Source organism: Polistes canadensis, unplaced genomic scaffold, assembly GCF_001313835.1.
Source record: "Polistes canadensis isolate GaletaPanama2010 unplaced genomic scaffold, ASM131383v1 scaffold_133, whole genome shotgun sequence".
Classification (NCBI taxonomy): domain Eukaryota; kingdom Metazoa; phylum Arthropoda; class Insecta; order Hymenoptera; family Vespidae; genus Polistes; species Polistes canadensis.
The window spans coordinates 152,868-168,958 of NW_014569680.1; the positions used below are offsets into that span (position 1 = coordinate 152,868).

A 16,091-nucleotide genomic window follows, 5' to 3' on the forward strand; every position below is an offset into this window, starting at 1 on the left:
AAGTGGGCAACTACTATTCAGGCTATTGAGTTATTTTCAAAAGTTCAAACAGTAAGTTCGAACTTTTCGAGAATAGCTCTCTAGTCATATTTTATATATATAATTATATTTTTTTCTTGCTCGTCATTAATTTGTAGTTGTAATTGGAGATGATGGACCATTCCATCTCCTTGGGACACCAAATCTGTGTCCATCAAAATCGTCATAAAGATGCATATGTTTTTAATTAGAGTAAAAAATATTAAAATTTTTGTATTATTAAATTTTGATTTAATTTTCGCTGAAATAACGTTTGGTAAATATTATAGTAATTTCTCTTTTCTTATTTTGTCTTTTAAATTTTTCTTTTCTGTACAATGTGCAGTTTTTTTAAAAGTATTTCACAATAGTAAATAGATATTATTTTTTCTAGTAACTTAGTATTTTTACTTTTTCTATTTCTTTATTTTTATTTATTTTTTATAAATGTAAAATCACTCGTTTAAATTTCATTTAAATATAGAGATTTGAATATAGTAAATAGAGAATTCAATTGAAAAGTGCATCTGCGAATTGGACGATTCATATGTTAGGCTATTGTATCACTTGACTGTATTACTAATATAGTTTGCTTTTTGTTACAGGTGATCATCGTTGGATTTATCATCGAACCTTTTGGATTATTTTTTATTTATGTGTCTTTAATTGCTTCTTTTTAATATGTACTTATAAATGCATTTCTGAAGGCACACACATGTTTATGCATTACAAATTTAATATTATTTTTTTTTTAATGTTTTTATAATATAACTATACTATATATAGTATCAAATTATATATCATATAAACTATCAAAGAATACTGTACAAAAGAGTACTTCTATATTCTTTGCCAGTATTGAGAAGTTCTGCTATCGATAATAGTTATCGTTCAATTCTCCGCACACACTGTTTTATCATATTTACYTATATTCTGTCGTTAAAATAGGAAACTTTGTTTTTTATATTAAGATACCTTTCAATAATTTTTACAATTCATAATGTTTATCTCAAGATAGCAGCACATTTTCAATTTTTGTCTAAATCTCTCCTACCTTGGTCTATAGAAAATTGCGTAGGAAGAAGCATCTATACTATGGAAGAAAGTAATCTCAGGGGAAATTAAAAAGAAAAGTAATTACAGTCGTTAAAGTTACGGAAATTACATTTTTCCTTGGCAAAGAGAATTTGTCGTTATACATTTTAATAATACGGAAGACGTCATCTTTGAAAAGATAAATCTGTTATAAAGTTTCCTTTCTTCGGTGATAATTTAGATACGAGGAAGATATGATAATAGCAACTTTCTTTAATTCGGAAAACAATTTTTACCGAAAATTTCAATTACGTGGAAAATTATTCATTTAATCGATACGACGATAGTAATTTTAGAAATAGTTTGAATTTACAACAAAAGAGAAAAATAGTAATTAATTCGTAAAAATAGCAAATTTGCATTCCTAATATGCGAGAAATTCATTTAAATATTAAATTTGATTTATAAAATCGTACTTTTTGTGACACAAACATCGTTTTTCTATTTCGAACTCCTAGTACCTCGCGTTTTACCCATCTTATAAAGTATATTTTTTATAAGTATAAACTTATTTTAAATCTCATTAAAAGCTTAAGTAGTGATCGTTAGAATGGTAAATTTGATGATTTTTTTTTTTCTACGCGAACGATTAACAAACTTCAATAACGTCTCTCTTCTTCGTGCGTCATCGTGTATTGTCTCATTTTTTAATTTTTTGTTTTCTTTAATAATACCGTATACCGTAGTTAGTACACAATCTTGACATGGCCGATGTTACAGCATGCAGGATCGATAAATTTAATTTCATCGCTTTAATGTTTGCCTCGTGAAACGCATTTCTAATTTAAAGTGACATAGAGTAAGTCCTACCGAACGATAAAATTGTTTCATCTCATATCGTTAAAATCTTTGATTATTGGATCTGTAAAATTAGGATTTTATAATTATTCGTTTAATTTGTTTCTTTTTGCGCCATAGTACCGTAGAAAAAAATAAAATTCTTGTAGAAAAACTGCAAGTGGCCATCTAACGCGTAACCTTGGCCTCCACTGTTTGGATATCACATTAACACACGAGACACATATAAGAGATGTTAATACTGAACACGCGATCGCGCGCGAACACGCATGCATACAAAAAGAGAGAGAGAGAGAAACAGAGAGAAATAAAAAGAGAGAGAGAGAGAGAGAGAGAGAGAGACAGGAAGAGAATGAACGTTTTCGAGTGACCGTACTTTTCGTTCCAAGTTCTCGTTTTAAGCTCAGTTAAGTAAACTAACTTCAAGAAATAGGAAGAATTTATGTTTCACCTGTGGTAACAATTTGCAATCGGTCAGATGGCAAAATGGCCAAACCCTTAAATCTTTCGACGTCTCTCTTTTGCAGAGAGAAACCTCAGTGGGGCACGTTGACCTACGTGGTTCATGCTTTCTCGTGATTTCACTCAATAAGATCTTTATCGTCTCATCCATTTCGTGTTTCCTTTAAAATAGATTTCGATATTTCCTGTGATAACATTTTGATTTTCCTAGAAAAAGAAATTCTCCAAACGGGTTGAGTGGGTGGGGCGGGGTGCGTGGGGGGGGGGAGCGGATAGATGGAAGTGAGAAATAGATTTATAAAAAAAGACATTTTCTTCAATTTTATTATTATATGTTTACTTTTTTCTTTTTAATCTAATTAATTAATCATCCCAATATATTGCGCGAAGTAAAATTCATAAAAAATAATAAGTGAATCTCGGTTAATCAATTAGATTAGATAGTTTTTGATCAATAAATTATCCCCTTCGATATTTATTAATATATTAGAGTAAAGAGAGAATGTTATAAGACAAGGATAATAAGGCGAATAGGAGGAGGAGGAGGAGGAGGAGGAGGAGGAGGAAAGTTCATAGGTTCTGTTCGCAGGAGGAATTTCGTGCGATGCGATTCGCTTAGCACGGCACTAGGACGCGTCACTTCCTGACCGCGTGAGTGAGCTCTGACCTGTTTTACAAAGAAAGAAGCCAGGTCGAGTCTCTATCGGCTGTCCATCTGGTTGGCGTGTGACCTTTCGCATCCTCGAACTATAACACCACTACCCCTTTCTTTGCCTCGCGAATAAAGAACGAACTAACTCAGAAAGTAAAGGAAAGGAAAGAAAAGAAAAGAAAGAAACGATCGAGCGAACAATCGAAACGTACTACCTTTTTACGACCCTTTTTTTTTTCTTCTTTTTATTTATTCTTCTTTCCCTTTTTTCTTTTTTTCATCCCCCTACTTGCTCTCCATTTCTTTCTTTTTTTTTTGTAACTCTCATTCTTTCTATTTTATTTATCTGTTTCTCTCTCTCTCTCTCTCTCTCTCTCTCTCCACATCGGGTGAATGGTGAAAGCCATATCGAAAAATGGCGAGACTGAGTACGCTGCACAAATGGATATACATATATATATCGACGTCCGTTTTCGTTCCTTGTTGATTTGCAATTCCGATTGGACGTATGCTAATTTTCGAAAGCTCCTCCCGAAGCTATTGGAAAACAATCTTCGCTTTTCTCCATTGCCGACTTGGATTTCCTTTCTTTATCTTACCTTTCTTTTTTTTTTTTTTTTCCTATTTCTTAAAATATCTTTGCGTGTTTTTTTCTATATATATATATATATATTTTTTTTTTTTTAAATTGCGCGTACCGATGAAACGATAAAAAACACAGGTAATTGACGAAGAATGGAAGGATAAGAAAGTAGATAAAAAAATATATTCTCGTATGTATAGGGGGGAACTTAACATTTTGACGTTTTAATTTATATGGAACACTGACCCTAAAGTCCCATAAAAATATTGCTTCTTTATACGATAATTCTTGAACGTCCAAAGAATTGCCTCCAGTAAAACTTTCGACTAATTAGGGTCTTTACTATTACCCACCACCTTCCTTCCTTCCTTCCTTCCTTCCTTCTTCTCCTTTTTTTTTTTCTTCCTTCTTTCTACTTAATTCGATACGATATGCATCAAAGCTCGCATATATTCGCACAATGAACGACCTACGAAGACAATAAGTTTTCCCACATTTTCTCCCCCCTATCCCCTCAACGCAACAACGCGTTTATTATACCTTTTTTCTTTTTCTTTTTTTTCTTTTCTTTTCTTTTCTCTTTCGAACCGCGCAATCATAAAATAGTGATAACGTCGTTTTGAGAGAAAAATGGTTTAACGAAAGTCAAGCTTAAATGTCAACTTGTTCGTGCGAAAATTCGAATATTAAAGCTGCATTCCGACGGGAAGGTAGGTAGGGTTTTCAAGTTTTCAACGACGGTCGCGTACTCGACACTTTTTACGAAGATTCGCGATAAGAGAATACGGGGAAAAACGGAAAGCATTTTAGTTGGCAAATGTGCGCAAGTAGTTTTGCAATTATCACGAAATGACGAAAAGAATATAATGCTGAAAAGAAAGATATATATATATATATTCAGTTTGTGGTGCTTTTAATTTATTGTTAAACAAGATGACGTTTGACATTTTCTTACAAATTTTAACAATTGTCCGATTTTTCTTACGAATTTTTTGTTCTATAGTTTATAATGAAAAAAAGAAAAAAAGTATAATATCTTCAATGACGTTCATTTACTTAAGTTAGCCTAAGGTCAGCATACGACACTCTCTTTCATCGATCATTTTTTTTTCTTTTTCTTTTTCTTTTTTTATAAGCCACGAACATTAGTGAAATTCATAATTCATCTTCCCTTAATCTCCTTGTATTTTATATAAAATGTCTACACACGTAGGGTTACACATCATATATACATATTTATACATACAAGAGAGTACTTTTACCTGTGCAACCTCGAGATGTAATTTGGATAATCAACGCACGGCACAAACGTTCTTCGTATTCTTTTCGCGAGACATTTTATACGAGATCTTTATCCCTTCTATCACACTACCCCTTTTCTTTTTTTTTTACCGCCCACCCTCCCTTAGGTATGTAACTTAGATAGTACTTTTTACAACGATTCGATCATTTTTGAAACCGTGAATTCTCGCTAGAACACCTTGACCCGTTCCTCTATTTTTCTTTTTTCATTTCCTCACGTGTTCATTGTCATTTTTGTTAAGAGTAACGTCACGATTACATATCACTTTCTTGAAAGTCAAGCATTAAGACAGGCTACGTCATCGAATTAACTTAATACTGATGAAAGAAAGAAAGAAAGAGAAAGAGAGAAAGAAACGGAGAGGGATCGTTGCTCGCAAACGATAGAAACTTGAATCGCGTGTCGAGCTTTTCTTTTCCCTTATCGAAATAAAACCAGCACGGGGGATTCGTAATGTACGCAGATTTTCTTCGATCAATCTACTCGTATCTTAAGATTACTATACATTCGGACAGGGAATATTAAATAGTGTGGTCGAGAAAAAATATTTCGTTTAAGTTTTCTGTGTAAAATTGTCTTATTCATCGGTTTATTTTATTTAACAGTCTTATACTTTACTCGCAAAGTATACTAATTACTAAAAAAATCGTTTAGTCTCGATCTATGATATAATACTTTTTTTCTTTTTTTTTTAAACCCTATCAGCTAACAAAGTTTAGATCAATCACTACGATTATATCGATTCTATTGGCTAATTCGTTGGCTCCTCGTCGATCAACGTTAACACGCTCTCGCACTTCAGGTTTGAATAATTGAAGACTCCTCGAGGAACGATCATGCTCATCGAATTAGGTCGAGGAGTATCAGACTGATTGACAGGATTGGTAAGTACGACCTTGAGAAGGTTTCGATTGCACCGCCTGTAACAAAAGGAAATGAAATCAGGATCGATCGTATTTCTTTCCCCTAATGCGAAATAAATATTAACGAGAACGTTGAAGGATGATAAAAGGAAAAGGGTAAGAGTTGAAAAATGTTAGGAAAATCGAATCGGGAAACAATTTTAGATAATCGTCGATAAATTTTATTCTAAATCGATGTTGATCGATATGAAATTTTTTTTTAATCCATATGCAATTAGATTTTTCTTTAAATTGATTTTATTTAGTAATTTTATTTCTATTGAAATCTAACGAAAACGCGAGAAAAATTGTCTTGGGTGAGATTTGTAATTTTAGTTAAATTCTATCAATAGGATAGATCGCAAAAATTGTAACACACACACACAGACAAAAGGAATGAAAGGTGAAAGAAGAAAGAGAAGTTTATAACTGACATGCAATAGGTAATTATGGGGCATATTACTTCGTCACATAAATAGTCTTTTATGCTCACATAAAAATGGCACTTGTTAATTCTCTAAGTTTCGTCCTTGTTTTTCTACATGCACGTATATATATATCTAATATTATACATACATTTAGGGATATTTAAGTAGGGGTATATATAAAATAATTAGAGGAATAAGCGTGCGGATATAAAGGTAGAATAAATCGAGGACAGAATAAAAATTTTGTCGATTCGTTTGAAAAAATTTAATGTCAAGGTTACTTACCCGTCATCGCAATTCGGTTTTTCAAATTGTTCTCGAGACATTTGGTGTCGTCGACCTGCACGTATTGCCAGTTGCACCTACACAAACCTTTCATGCAAATAGCTCGGTTCTGATTGGAATCTAAGTAGCACTCGTCGTACGACGTGCAGGATTCGCCGAGAACTGAAATAGAATCGATTTTTATTATTATGCTAATTCCCGATGTGGTTGTGTTATTACGAGACCCATTCTGCAAATAGATATACGCACAGATTTTTATATTTTATTTGATATTTATTTTAAATATACGCGCGATATACTTTTTGTTTTTTCTTTTTTTTTCTGTTATAGTTATCATTTATTCATACGTTTCTTTTTCGGGCAATTGGATAATCTGAAGTAACGATCGTCGCCACAGATGCAAGATTTAATCGATGAGTTTGTATAATTCGGATTCCAGGAACAAATCGAATTTGGTGTTACAGCGTTACATTGTATATCCTCCGAACATTCTTCTCCGTATTGTGCCGCTTAAATTAACAGGAAAATCATTTCGTAAATCAGAATAAGGTATTCGGTTAAGTAAAGTGCATTATAATTCTTACTTGGCAAACAGGTAGATGTCGATGAGCCGATGTAACCTTCTTCGCAAGTACATATTCCGGATGAACAAAAAGTATGATTTGGTTTACAGTGATTATTCGAAGTGCACGTTGCGTTTACACCTGAAATTCATTGGGAAATCGAATTAAACGGAAAAAATCAATGACCATTGTTAACGTTGAGAAATTTGATTACCTGCATAACATTGTTTGTCAAACTCGTAATAATTGTTATTGCAAACGCATATGTTATTGACGCATATAGAATTCGATATTTTACAATGTTCGTCGGATTCGCATATCATTCCCAATTCTGAAAATAATCACAAATAGAAAAGTTATATGATTGGTAAATATGTGAACAGTATTATTTTTGTGCATCGATCGAAAGACATTTCAAATATACCAGCGTTAATATTTATACACGTAGTTTCGTCGGAGTTCAAATGTGTTCCTTCAGGACAATTACAATTATTATTCGTACAAACGAGGGTACCGTTAAATTCTTTAACATAACAATCTTCGTTAGTTTTACATGTATCGTTTATTCCTTTATTCGTCCAACAAAATTGTAATTCTTCGACGAAATGTGATCTTTCATCGTTACATATACACCTTTTCTTCTTGCAAATCGCGTCAGGACCAAAAATGGAACATTGTCCGTCCCGTAGGCAAGACGTATTATATTTTCTCGTAGCTGAAATATTGATCGAACGGTATTAATTAAAAATTGGTCGTATTAAAATAACGTACTTAAAAATAAATTTACCTTTCAGACATTCTTGATTATTCTTTGATGGTAGCATTTTATATTTGCAACTCCATGTATCATTTTTACAAATTATATTTGGGTTAGTTGAATTTTTATTTTCGCAAGGTTGACCGAGTTCTTAAAGAAAATACATAGAAGGGTTGTGTCATTCATTTAAATAAAATATCTTGTAAAGTATTTTGTAATCTTTAGTTTATACCTGGAACGCATATTTTGATTTTATTATTCGAAGAAGATACATAATATGCGCGTTTACAGATGCATTTTCCTCGACTACCACATATTGCATTCTCGTGAATCTCACAATCGGAATTTTTTGTACAATCATTTAGCTCGGTCGTCGGATCTACAAAAACAAATTAAAAAGATGCACATAAATTTAGTATCGAGCCTTCGATCATATGTATTGTTACCAACTTTTTTTTTTTTTTTTATTGTAAATATTTACCGTTTTCATTAGCAAATTTTGTATAAAATAAATTGTAGATAGTTTGCGGTTTTATATTATAACTTTTCTCTTGATCAATAGTACATTTATTATTGCAGTAAGCACCTTCATTAAATTTACAATCGATGTCCACTAAACATTCCTCGCCGAGATCTGAGAAATAGAAAAATTAAATAATTTCGTTAAATATAAATATAACAATTATGTGTATCTTACTTGCTTTCTTGCGACAGGAACGATATTCTCGTTGGTAGAATCCATCACGACATTTACAAATTCCATTATCGCAGACGGTAGATCCAAATTCATTGTTTATGTGACAGTCGTCGTTAGTTTTACATTTCTCGCCAAGTTCTAAGTTTGAATAAAATTTTTGTTAAGTTCACGAAAGAAAAGATCATAGAGACTCGATCGTTATTTTTTAGCCACCCTCTTTATCATCCTATTTCATTTCATATCTTATCTTTTAGCACACACACACACACACCCATGTCATAATTTTCATGATCTTACGAGCTTACCTATTGTCTTGTAACATCTACCATGCAGGTAATGAAATCCGTGACCGCAGACGCATGCGTTTTCGATGCACTGTCCACCAATGAAAAGATATCTCGAACACTGTATTGTCTCGTTGCACTTGTCGCCGTAATTATTAGCAACTTTTCAAAAAAGTTCACGATCCGTATCAATAATTATTGTTTCATTCGGTTGCATTTGCTGATAATATAAATGAAAGAAAGAAAGAAAATGCAACAAGCATGCAATTACCTGGTAAACAGGAACTCATATCATTGTTAAAAACGTAACCAGACGTGCACTGACATTGTGCATTTTTACAAACGCTGCCTTTGGCCGTACATTCGAAATCTGATTCGCAATTCCACTCGATCTTATTCGCCGAGACTTCATTATTCTCCGATGGATTATTATCGAACGAATTAACTGAAATTTCTACAGATAATGTTTCGTTATTTGATTTAGAAATGTTTAGATGGACGTGTCGACAATGTAAAACTCGTTGAATTCAGATTAAATTAAGGATACGCATTAGATTATGTGCAAATTTATCATCACGCTCTGATTGCCATGCATGAGCGTTATCCTACTAAAAGAAAGAAACAAAAAAAGGCAAAAAATAGAGAGAGAAAAGAAATATTAATAGAAGTTATGAAACCACACGAGTACCATACCCGTGCAATCTCTTTTTATTCCTCTCTTTTTCTCCCCATTTCACACTTGTGTTTATGGTTTTTAATCTTCTAGCAGTGTTCGTATCGCGAATGCATCTCGTTCCATTAAACTTTCAAGCTACGTTTTAAATACTCGCTCTTTGAGCAACCTCTCTTCTCCTTTTTTTTTTTTTTTTAACATGTTCTCTCTGTTTTCTTGCCTTTTTTATTTTGTTTTTTTCATATTTTTTTTTATACGTCTTCTCTTTTTTCACTTTCCTTTCTCGAAGATAATTCGCATTCGTGCAACATTTTTCAATTTCGCGAATCGGCATGCGATTCATTTTCTTAATAATGCAAGCTTGCAAATAACCTTTGGAATTGAACTCGACTTTATTCTTCCTATTTTTCTCTATTTCTCTTAGTTGTAATTTAAGTGTTTTGTCTATGAATTTATATGCATTTTGGTACGGAATCGAGTTTTTTTTACGATATAAAGTTTATTTGTATAATTAATAATATTTGTGATAGATAGAGCTTACCGAAATGAAAGACTATTTGTACGATTAGGAGAAAAATAAACGTAGAATTCGTAGGCAGCCACATAATCGTCGACTTAACGGTACAACTGTGTTCTCTGATATTGTCATTTCTTGTTAAAAGTATAGAGTTTTTATCTAATATTATTAATGCTATCAGATAATGATTGAACACCTGGTTTGATATCGAAAGATGTAATCTTTGACAAATGTCTTATGAATTATTTCCGATATCGTGCATTGTAAAGAATCATTGAGGAATGACACAACAAAAGATTTTATTAATTGAATGAATTTTTAAATACTGCAATCGGTTTTTAATTTTAAATAAGTAATTAGGTTTTCACACACATTTAGCATTTATATCAATTTCATTATCACAATTTGACTATTATTTGTATTTAATTATAAAAAATATTACTTTTTTCTTGTTATAAAATCGTTGTTTGAATTATTACGATATAAATAATTGGATATAATCTATCGATATAGATTCAGTGGTAAAAACCATTACGTATTATGATTTCATAAAAAGAAATTCAACGCGGAGAATAACATTTCTTAGAAAATATGTCTTGGTAATATTCGAAATGAGAAATTATAAATATTTTGTTTGAATCGTCTCTAATAATAATGATTGAAATAATCAAATGCATTATCAAAATAAACATATATATATAATTTGTGTCGATAGGAAATTCATTGCACAACGATATAAAAGATTTATGAAAATAGATTAGAAATATACGCAAGTAAGTTATATGAAGTTACATAACAAAAGTTGTTTTCTAATAATTTATCCTTTCTGTTGACGCGATTGTATGTTAAAATGTATAACAGAATAAAAAGGAAATATATACATAAATATCACGCGAATATAGCGTGTAGGGGGAATACTGGTTACAGTTCGCAGTTTTATTTCACACTTTAAATAAAGATATAATTATGTGAGATGATACAAAAGTATTATCAAAGATATCGTTCAATTCTGAAACTTTTTATTATTGCATGTACCAATTGTTTTAGTTAGAAAATTATTCTACGAATTGATACGATATTGCACACATTGTTTTTCGTTATTATATATTTACCTTGGTATCAAAAATATTACAATCTCAGAAATAAACAGAGTAATAATCGATGAAATATATTCGATGAAAGTATCTCTCATAATTGAGAATGAACATAAAGCTATCATAGCTGACCCCTCAAAATGATAAAGTCTGACCTTTCAGTTTTTTCTTTATAGTTGTATGCATGTGGTAGTCTGGCTAGCTTATCTTAGCCTCGACTATTTAATTTTATTTTTGCTAAGCTTTGTCAGGCCGAGGTCACTAATACGTTGTACAAAAGTGAACATTTAACGTTTTCATTTCTTCGAGAGCTTCAGTTTGTTATCGATCTTCTTTCATCATGGAGGAACACTGGCGTACTAGCAACGGTAAGTTGCTATATTTTGTTTTCTTTTTAAATGCATTTTATTCGGTTTATTTATTATTAGAGGAATATTCTAAAATTTCTAATATTGATAGTAACAAATTTCGTTTAATAGTTAGCAACAGATATAATATACTTATGTTAGGATAATAATCGGATTAAATTGTTTCCCACGTTGATAATAATATAATGAATTACATATATTAATTCATTGTATGTAAGATTGTGTTTGGTTTTGATAGGATTTTGTTTTTTTTAGATAAGCTTGTCTCAGCAGAGGAAGGCTTAAAGCCTGAAATAAGGAAGAACGTGAAACGAGAAAAAATCGACTTTTATAAACAATTTATACAAATCGCTAAATTGATTTTCTATTTTCAATTGATTTGTTTCTTTGCATGGAGTAGTTATACCATTTGGGAAACGTACAGTCGACATGGAAATAATCATTCCTACATTTTGAATTCGGGTTCTAAATCATCTGGCAAAGATGAATTTTTGAAAGTTTTGAACGAATCATCGCCGTTAATTTTGAATAATGTCGAAGAAAGTTTAGAAACGATTACGACAACGAATAATCCTATTGAAAGGGTTTCATTTTCGAATAATATTTTATCTAACGATGATGAACTTGTTACGACTATGAAAATTCTTGATTCGAGTTCAGATAAAAATGATATTTTTATAATAAATCCTGAAGAAAAGGTTACCACAAATCCCTTTGAAAATACTAGTACGTATAAATCAATTGAGGATTCGTCAGAATTACAAATTGACGATTACAAAAATAAAATGGAAAATGCAGTGTCGAGTTCGGAAATAATAGAAAATAATGATAAGGATGAACAAGCGGTGCTCGAGTGGTACACCCCATTGTTTTCTAATTTTTATATGGATTCCAAATCATCTATCGATAATTCTTCGAAAGAAACCCGTAACAGTGAAACAGAGGAAAGTGATTTAAACTCTGACGAATATAATTCAGCGTCCGAAAATAAAGAAATGGAGATTCTTTTGATGCGATTAAATTTAATTAATATATTATTAAGTGATTTATCTGATAATTATTCGAGTAGTATAACCGATGATTTAGTTGAAACTACGGAAAATTCGAGTATTGACGAGAAGTCCGAATATTGGAGTCCATATGTTGATTCTTCGGATATTTTAGAAAACTTGAAACTGGGGAGGTTTCAGGTTGAGGGATCAGGTTCCGTATCAGAAGAAAATTTCGAAGAAAACGAAGATCCGCATAAATATCTCAGGATAAATCCTGATCGCGGTTACTTAGATTTGACTCATTCCTTTGTAAACGACGAAGACTTAGAAAAGTCTGATACCTCAAAAGTGGAGGATGATACTACGAGCGAATTGAAGTCTAGGTTCTTTCCTATCTTAGATTGGAAAATGGAAGATAGTAGTATTGAAACGAGTAAAACGGAAGAAGAATCTACGGAAAGGAATATACCGACGGAAATGTTTGATAAATTTAATGAAGAACAATTTGTAAACGTAATTAAGACTCTCCATCTTGGGGGACTTATTTTCAGCGATGACATTGATCCTTCCGTTAATTCCGAAAAAGAGATTGAAAGTGGACAACGTCAGGAAAATAACAGTTGTGTCGAAGACATAATCGAAGGTATTAAAGTATTGAGATGTGATTCTATTCCTTTAAAACTAATTAAGGAGGGACAAGATTTTGATATTTTTCAAGAATCCAACGATGATTCTTCTTTTAATCCATTTAGTGATTCATCTACGGAAGGAAACGATGAATCTACTCAAAATACTTACTCTTTTATCGATCCCCATTTCTCAATAAACTTCAACTCGAATCGAATGAAATTATCTAATGAAAATATTCCTGATAATTATGGTATAAACGATCAGGAACCAATAGAAGATACGATGGATTTTTCTAATTTTGAATCCGGAAAGCCGGATATCTCAACAGAATGGGGAATGAATATAAACCCATCTACGGATGCGTATCTTGAAGAAAATTCGTATCAAGATACAGAAGATCCAATACGTTGGTGGTTAGATTTATCTAGATATCATGAAAAGGAACCAGTGTTTGGTAACTAAATATTAGAAGAAGAAGTAAACTCGCGAAGAGTATGGGACAAAATAACTTTTGACGATATTACAAAGATTGATAAATGATCATTATGTGTCTCTCTGTTGCGTCATCATTAAAAAATTAGAAACGTCAAAATCGTTATCGTTGAAATTTTTCATCCGCAATATTGTTGATTTATCAAAGCGTGTATTAACACAAAGAAATGAATAAATTTAGAATGGCGTGATTAGCATGCTAATATTGTCCCTTTTTAATATTTTCAATAGAAACTTTTTTCGATGATTAATACTCGAATGGGAAGAGAAGGAGAAGAAGGATTACGACGAACAACGAAATTCTCACAAACGATTGAATGCATATATGTTTAAAATTAGGTTAATTTAAAATAAGATGCGATAATACTCGATGGCAAGATTGAACGAGAAGTTGAGAAGATTTTATTCAGATAATATATGGATATTATCTCTTTTCTCATATCAACGCATTACACGAGCTTTATCTTCGAGAACGTAAACTCGAGGATGATTATGTATCGAAGGAATTTTCAAATATGAAACTTTAGAAATTATAAATTAAATATATTTCAATTATTATTTATATATTGAAATTCGTAATGTTATTTGTTAATAAGAACAATGCATAAATATAAATAATATTTAATGGTTATATATATTTTTACTTTTGGGGGTATGTAATAATGTAATAGAAAATTCATACGAATGAATACGAAACGTATAACAGAAATTTGATTCTATTGAATTATATCGTCGATGATGACGATGATGATGATGATGAGGATCGCAATGAAATTATATTCAATGATATTCGTGAACACTCGAAATAAAAGCATGTCGCATGACAATTAATGCATTACTCAAATAACCGCAGTGAACACCAGGCCTTGAACTTATTTATGCTAATCTGTAAGGATTTATGTCGGTGTTAAGTTGATAACGCTCTTCTATATGTTAGCTAATTGGCAATTACAATTATTTGATCGGCGATTACGCAGCGACCTATTTGCTGATCAACCTCGTCACAATTTTCGCGATCCTGTTTGTTGTATCGTTTGATTTTTCACATATTCCGATACACGGTTTAAGTTAAAACGCGATTTCAATTTAAATCGAATAATCAGTGCATGTTTTTTTCTGTTTAAAAAATAAACTTAGTATCATCGGTTTTTCTATTTGAAATTCGAATGCAATTTTTAATGTCCTTGCTTTTTTTGTTTTTCCTTCGTATTATCGAAAAAATATTTCTAAAAATACTTTTATTTATTATTTAAACCAGCATCGAATTGACTATCTTTAGCATTCCATTGCAAAATATATAATTTTTGTTAAAAATTGGTTACTGTATAAATAGGTATATCTAAATTATCGGTATGTGTGGTGTTTTAAAAAACTTGAAAGGCTATTCTCTGCCCTTGTTCAAATATTTTGCGTTGATCTTAATCGTATACCAAAGCAACTTGGCAGCGTACACATTCCAATAGTTTGAATCGAGATCACGAAATATCAAGCGACGCGTCGTTACTTTTCCCTCGGGTTTATTTTTTTTATTTCATTTTATTTTTATTGCGATCCTTATCCAGGAGCGTGCTCACCGTTCTGAGTGTTTCATGATTCACGCATAACGTTGATTTACGTTCGATTTACATTCGTCGTCTTAAAGTTTCTTTTTTTATTTTCTTTCCCCTTTTCCGTTTATTTTCTTTTCATATTTTTTTTCAATTTTATTTCAAACCGACCCAGTCATCATCCTCGCCATCAATCGAAAGAATTAAAAATTAGGTGTTTCACAATAAGTTAACTTTAACAAATCTTATCTCACAGATTTTTGTTTTCTGCGTTACTTCGTATTTTTCTTTGTAAAATCTGTTGAGAGATAAAAAAAAAAAAAAGAAAAGAAAGCTTTCATTTAAATTCGCGTGAGTGGTCGTTCCTCGAGTTATTATTTATTTTTTCTTACATTTCTAACACACTGTGTATTATTGGTCGATTTTTAAAGTGTCTCTAAACTGTTAAGAGAAGTAGGTGAAAGTAAAGAGAAAGATATCGTTAAGATAGTAGAATTCTAGTATGCTCGAAATGTAACTTATTGTTTCTTAGTGTGTTTTTCGGTACTATTCGGACGAGAACAAATACGAATTGTTAGTTGTTACTGTTACGCGAGTAAAGACAAATCTTCTTTAGGAAACTTTATATACTTAGAGCTATAAAACAGTGAAAGCAATGCAATAAATTGTCGAGTCTCTTTTCGTGCTAACGTCACCGGAAGATTCTCTTCTCCTCTTTGTTCTTTGCTCGAATTAATATTATATACCTTCAAGCCAATTTTCCCTTTGTCCTTTTCATTTTCGCACGCCAGTTTCTTACCGTAACAATTCAATCGTTTATTTGTTATATCCTAAAAACAAATCGACTTTTTTTTTTTTCATTCCATTCCCCCCTCCCCTCTGTTGACGGAAACCGTGCTTGCGATAAATACTCGATTATCGATCGATTACTTTTTCTTTTACTTTTGAAGT

General features: G+C 31.6%; 2 protein-coding genes across 2 annotated transcripts; one reads left to right on the forward strand and one right to left on the reverse strand.

The window, feature by feature from the left end:
• Nucleotides 1-5,476: 5,476 nt before the first annotated feature.
• Nucleotides 5,477-9,811, reverse strand: LOC106788281 (prion-like-(Q/N-rich) domain-bearing protein 25). Its single transcript, XM_014751422.1, has 13 exons — nucleotides 9,775-9,811; nucleotides 9,099-9,344; nucleotides 8,849-8,989; nucleotides 8,544-8,681; nucleotides 8,328-8,480; nucleotides 8,079-8,225; nucleotides 7,877-7,996; nucleotides 7,514-7,804; nucleotides 7,304-7,420; nucleotides 7,111-7,230; nucleotides 6,874-7,035; nucleotides 6,527-6,688; nucleotides 5,477-5,831 (listed from the first exon to the last, which is right to left on the reverse strand). Exons 1-13 carry the CDS (start codon nucleotides 9,809-9,811, stop codon nucleotides 5,752-5,754), a joined length of 1,914 nt encoding a protein of 637 aa, XP_014606908.1. The 3' UTR covers nucleotides 5,477-5,751.
• A 1,572-nt stretch (nucleotides 9,812-11,383) lies between these two features.
• LOC106788287 (TNF receptor-associated factor family protein DDB_G0272098-like) lies at nucleotides 11,384-15,862 on the forward strand. The gene is made up of 2 exons (XM_014751429.1): nucleotides 11,384-11,479; nucleotides 11,735-15,862. Exons 1-2 carry the CDS (start codon nucleotides 11,452-11,454, stop codon nucleotides 13,561-13,563), a joined length of 1,857 nt encoding a protein of 618 aa, XP_014606915.1. The 5' UTR covers nucleotides 11,384-11,451; the 3' UTR covers nucleotides 13,564-15,862.
• The last annotated feature ends 229 nt before the right edge of the window (nucleotides 15,863-16,091 follow it).

Excerpts from the sequence above, each read along its gene's own strand:
- LOC106788281 (XM_014751422.1), bottom strand. The coding sequence starts at position 9,811 with ATGTTGCACGAATGCGAATTATCTTCGAGAAAGGAAA. Across the intron at positions 8,481-8,543 it reads TTCCTGTCGCAAGAAAGCAA|ATCTCGGCGAGGAATGTTTA; the intron begins GTAAGATACACA and ends TCTATTTCTCAG. Across the intron at positions 8,226-8,327 it reads AAAATTTGCTAATGAAAACG|ATCCGACGACCGAGCTAAAT; the intron begins GTAAATATTTAC and ends TTGTTTTTGTAG.
- LOC106788287 (XM_014751429.1), top strand. The coding sequence starts at position 11,452 with ATGGAGGAACACTGGCGTACTAGCAACG. Across the intron at positions 11,480-11,734 it reads ACACTGGCGTACTAGCAACG|ATAAGCTTGTCTCAGCAGAG; the intron begins GTAAGTTGCTAT and ends TGTTTTTTTTAG.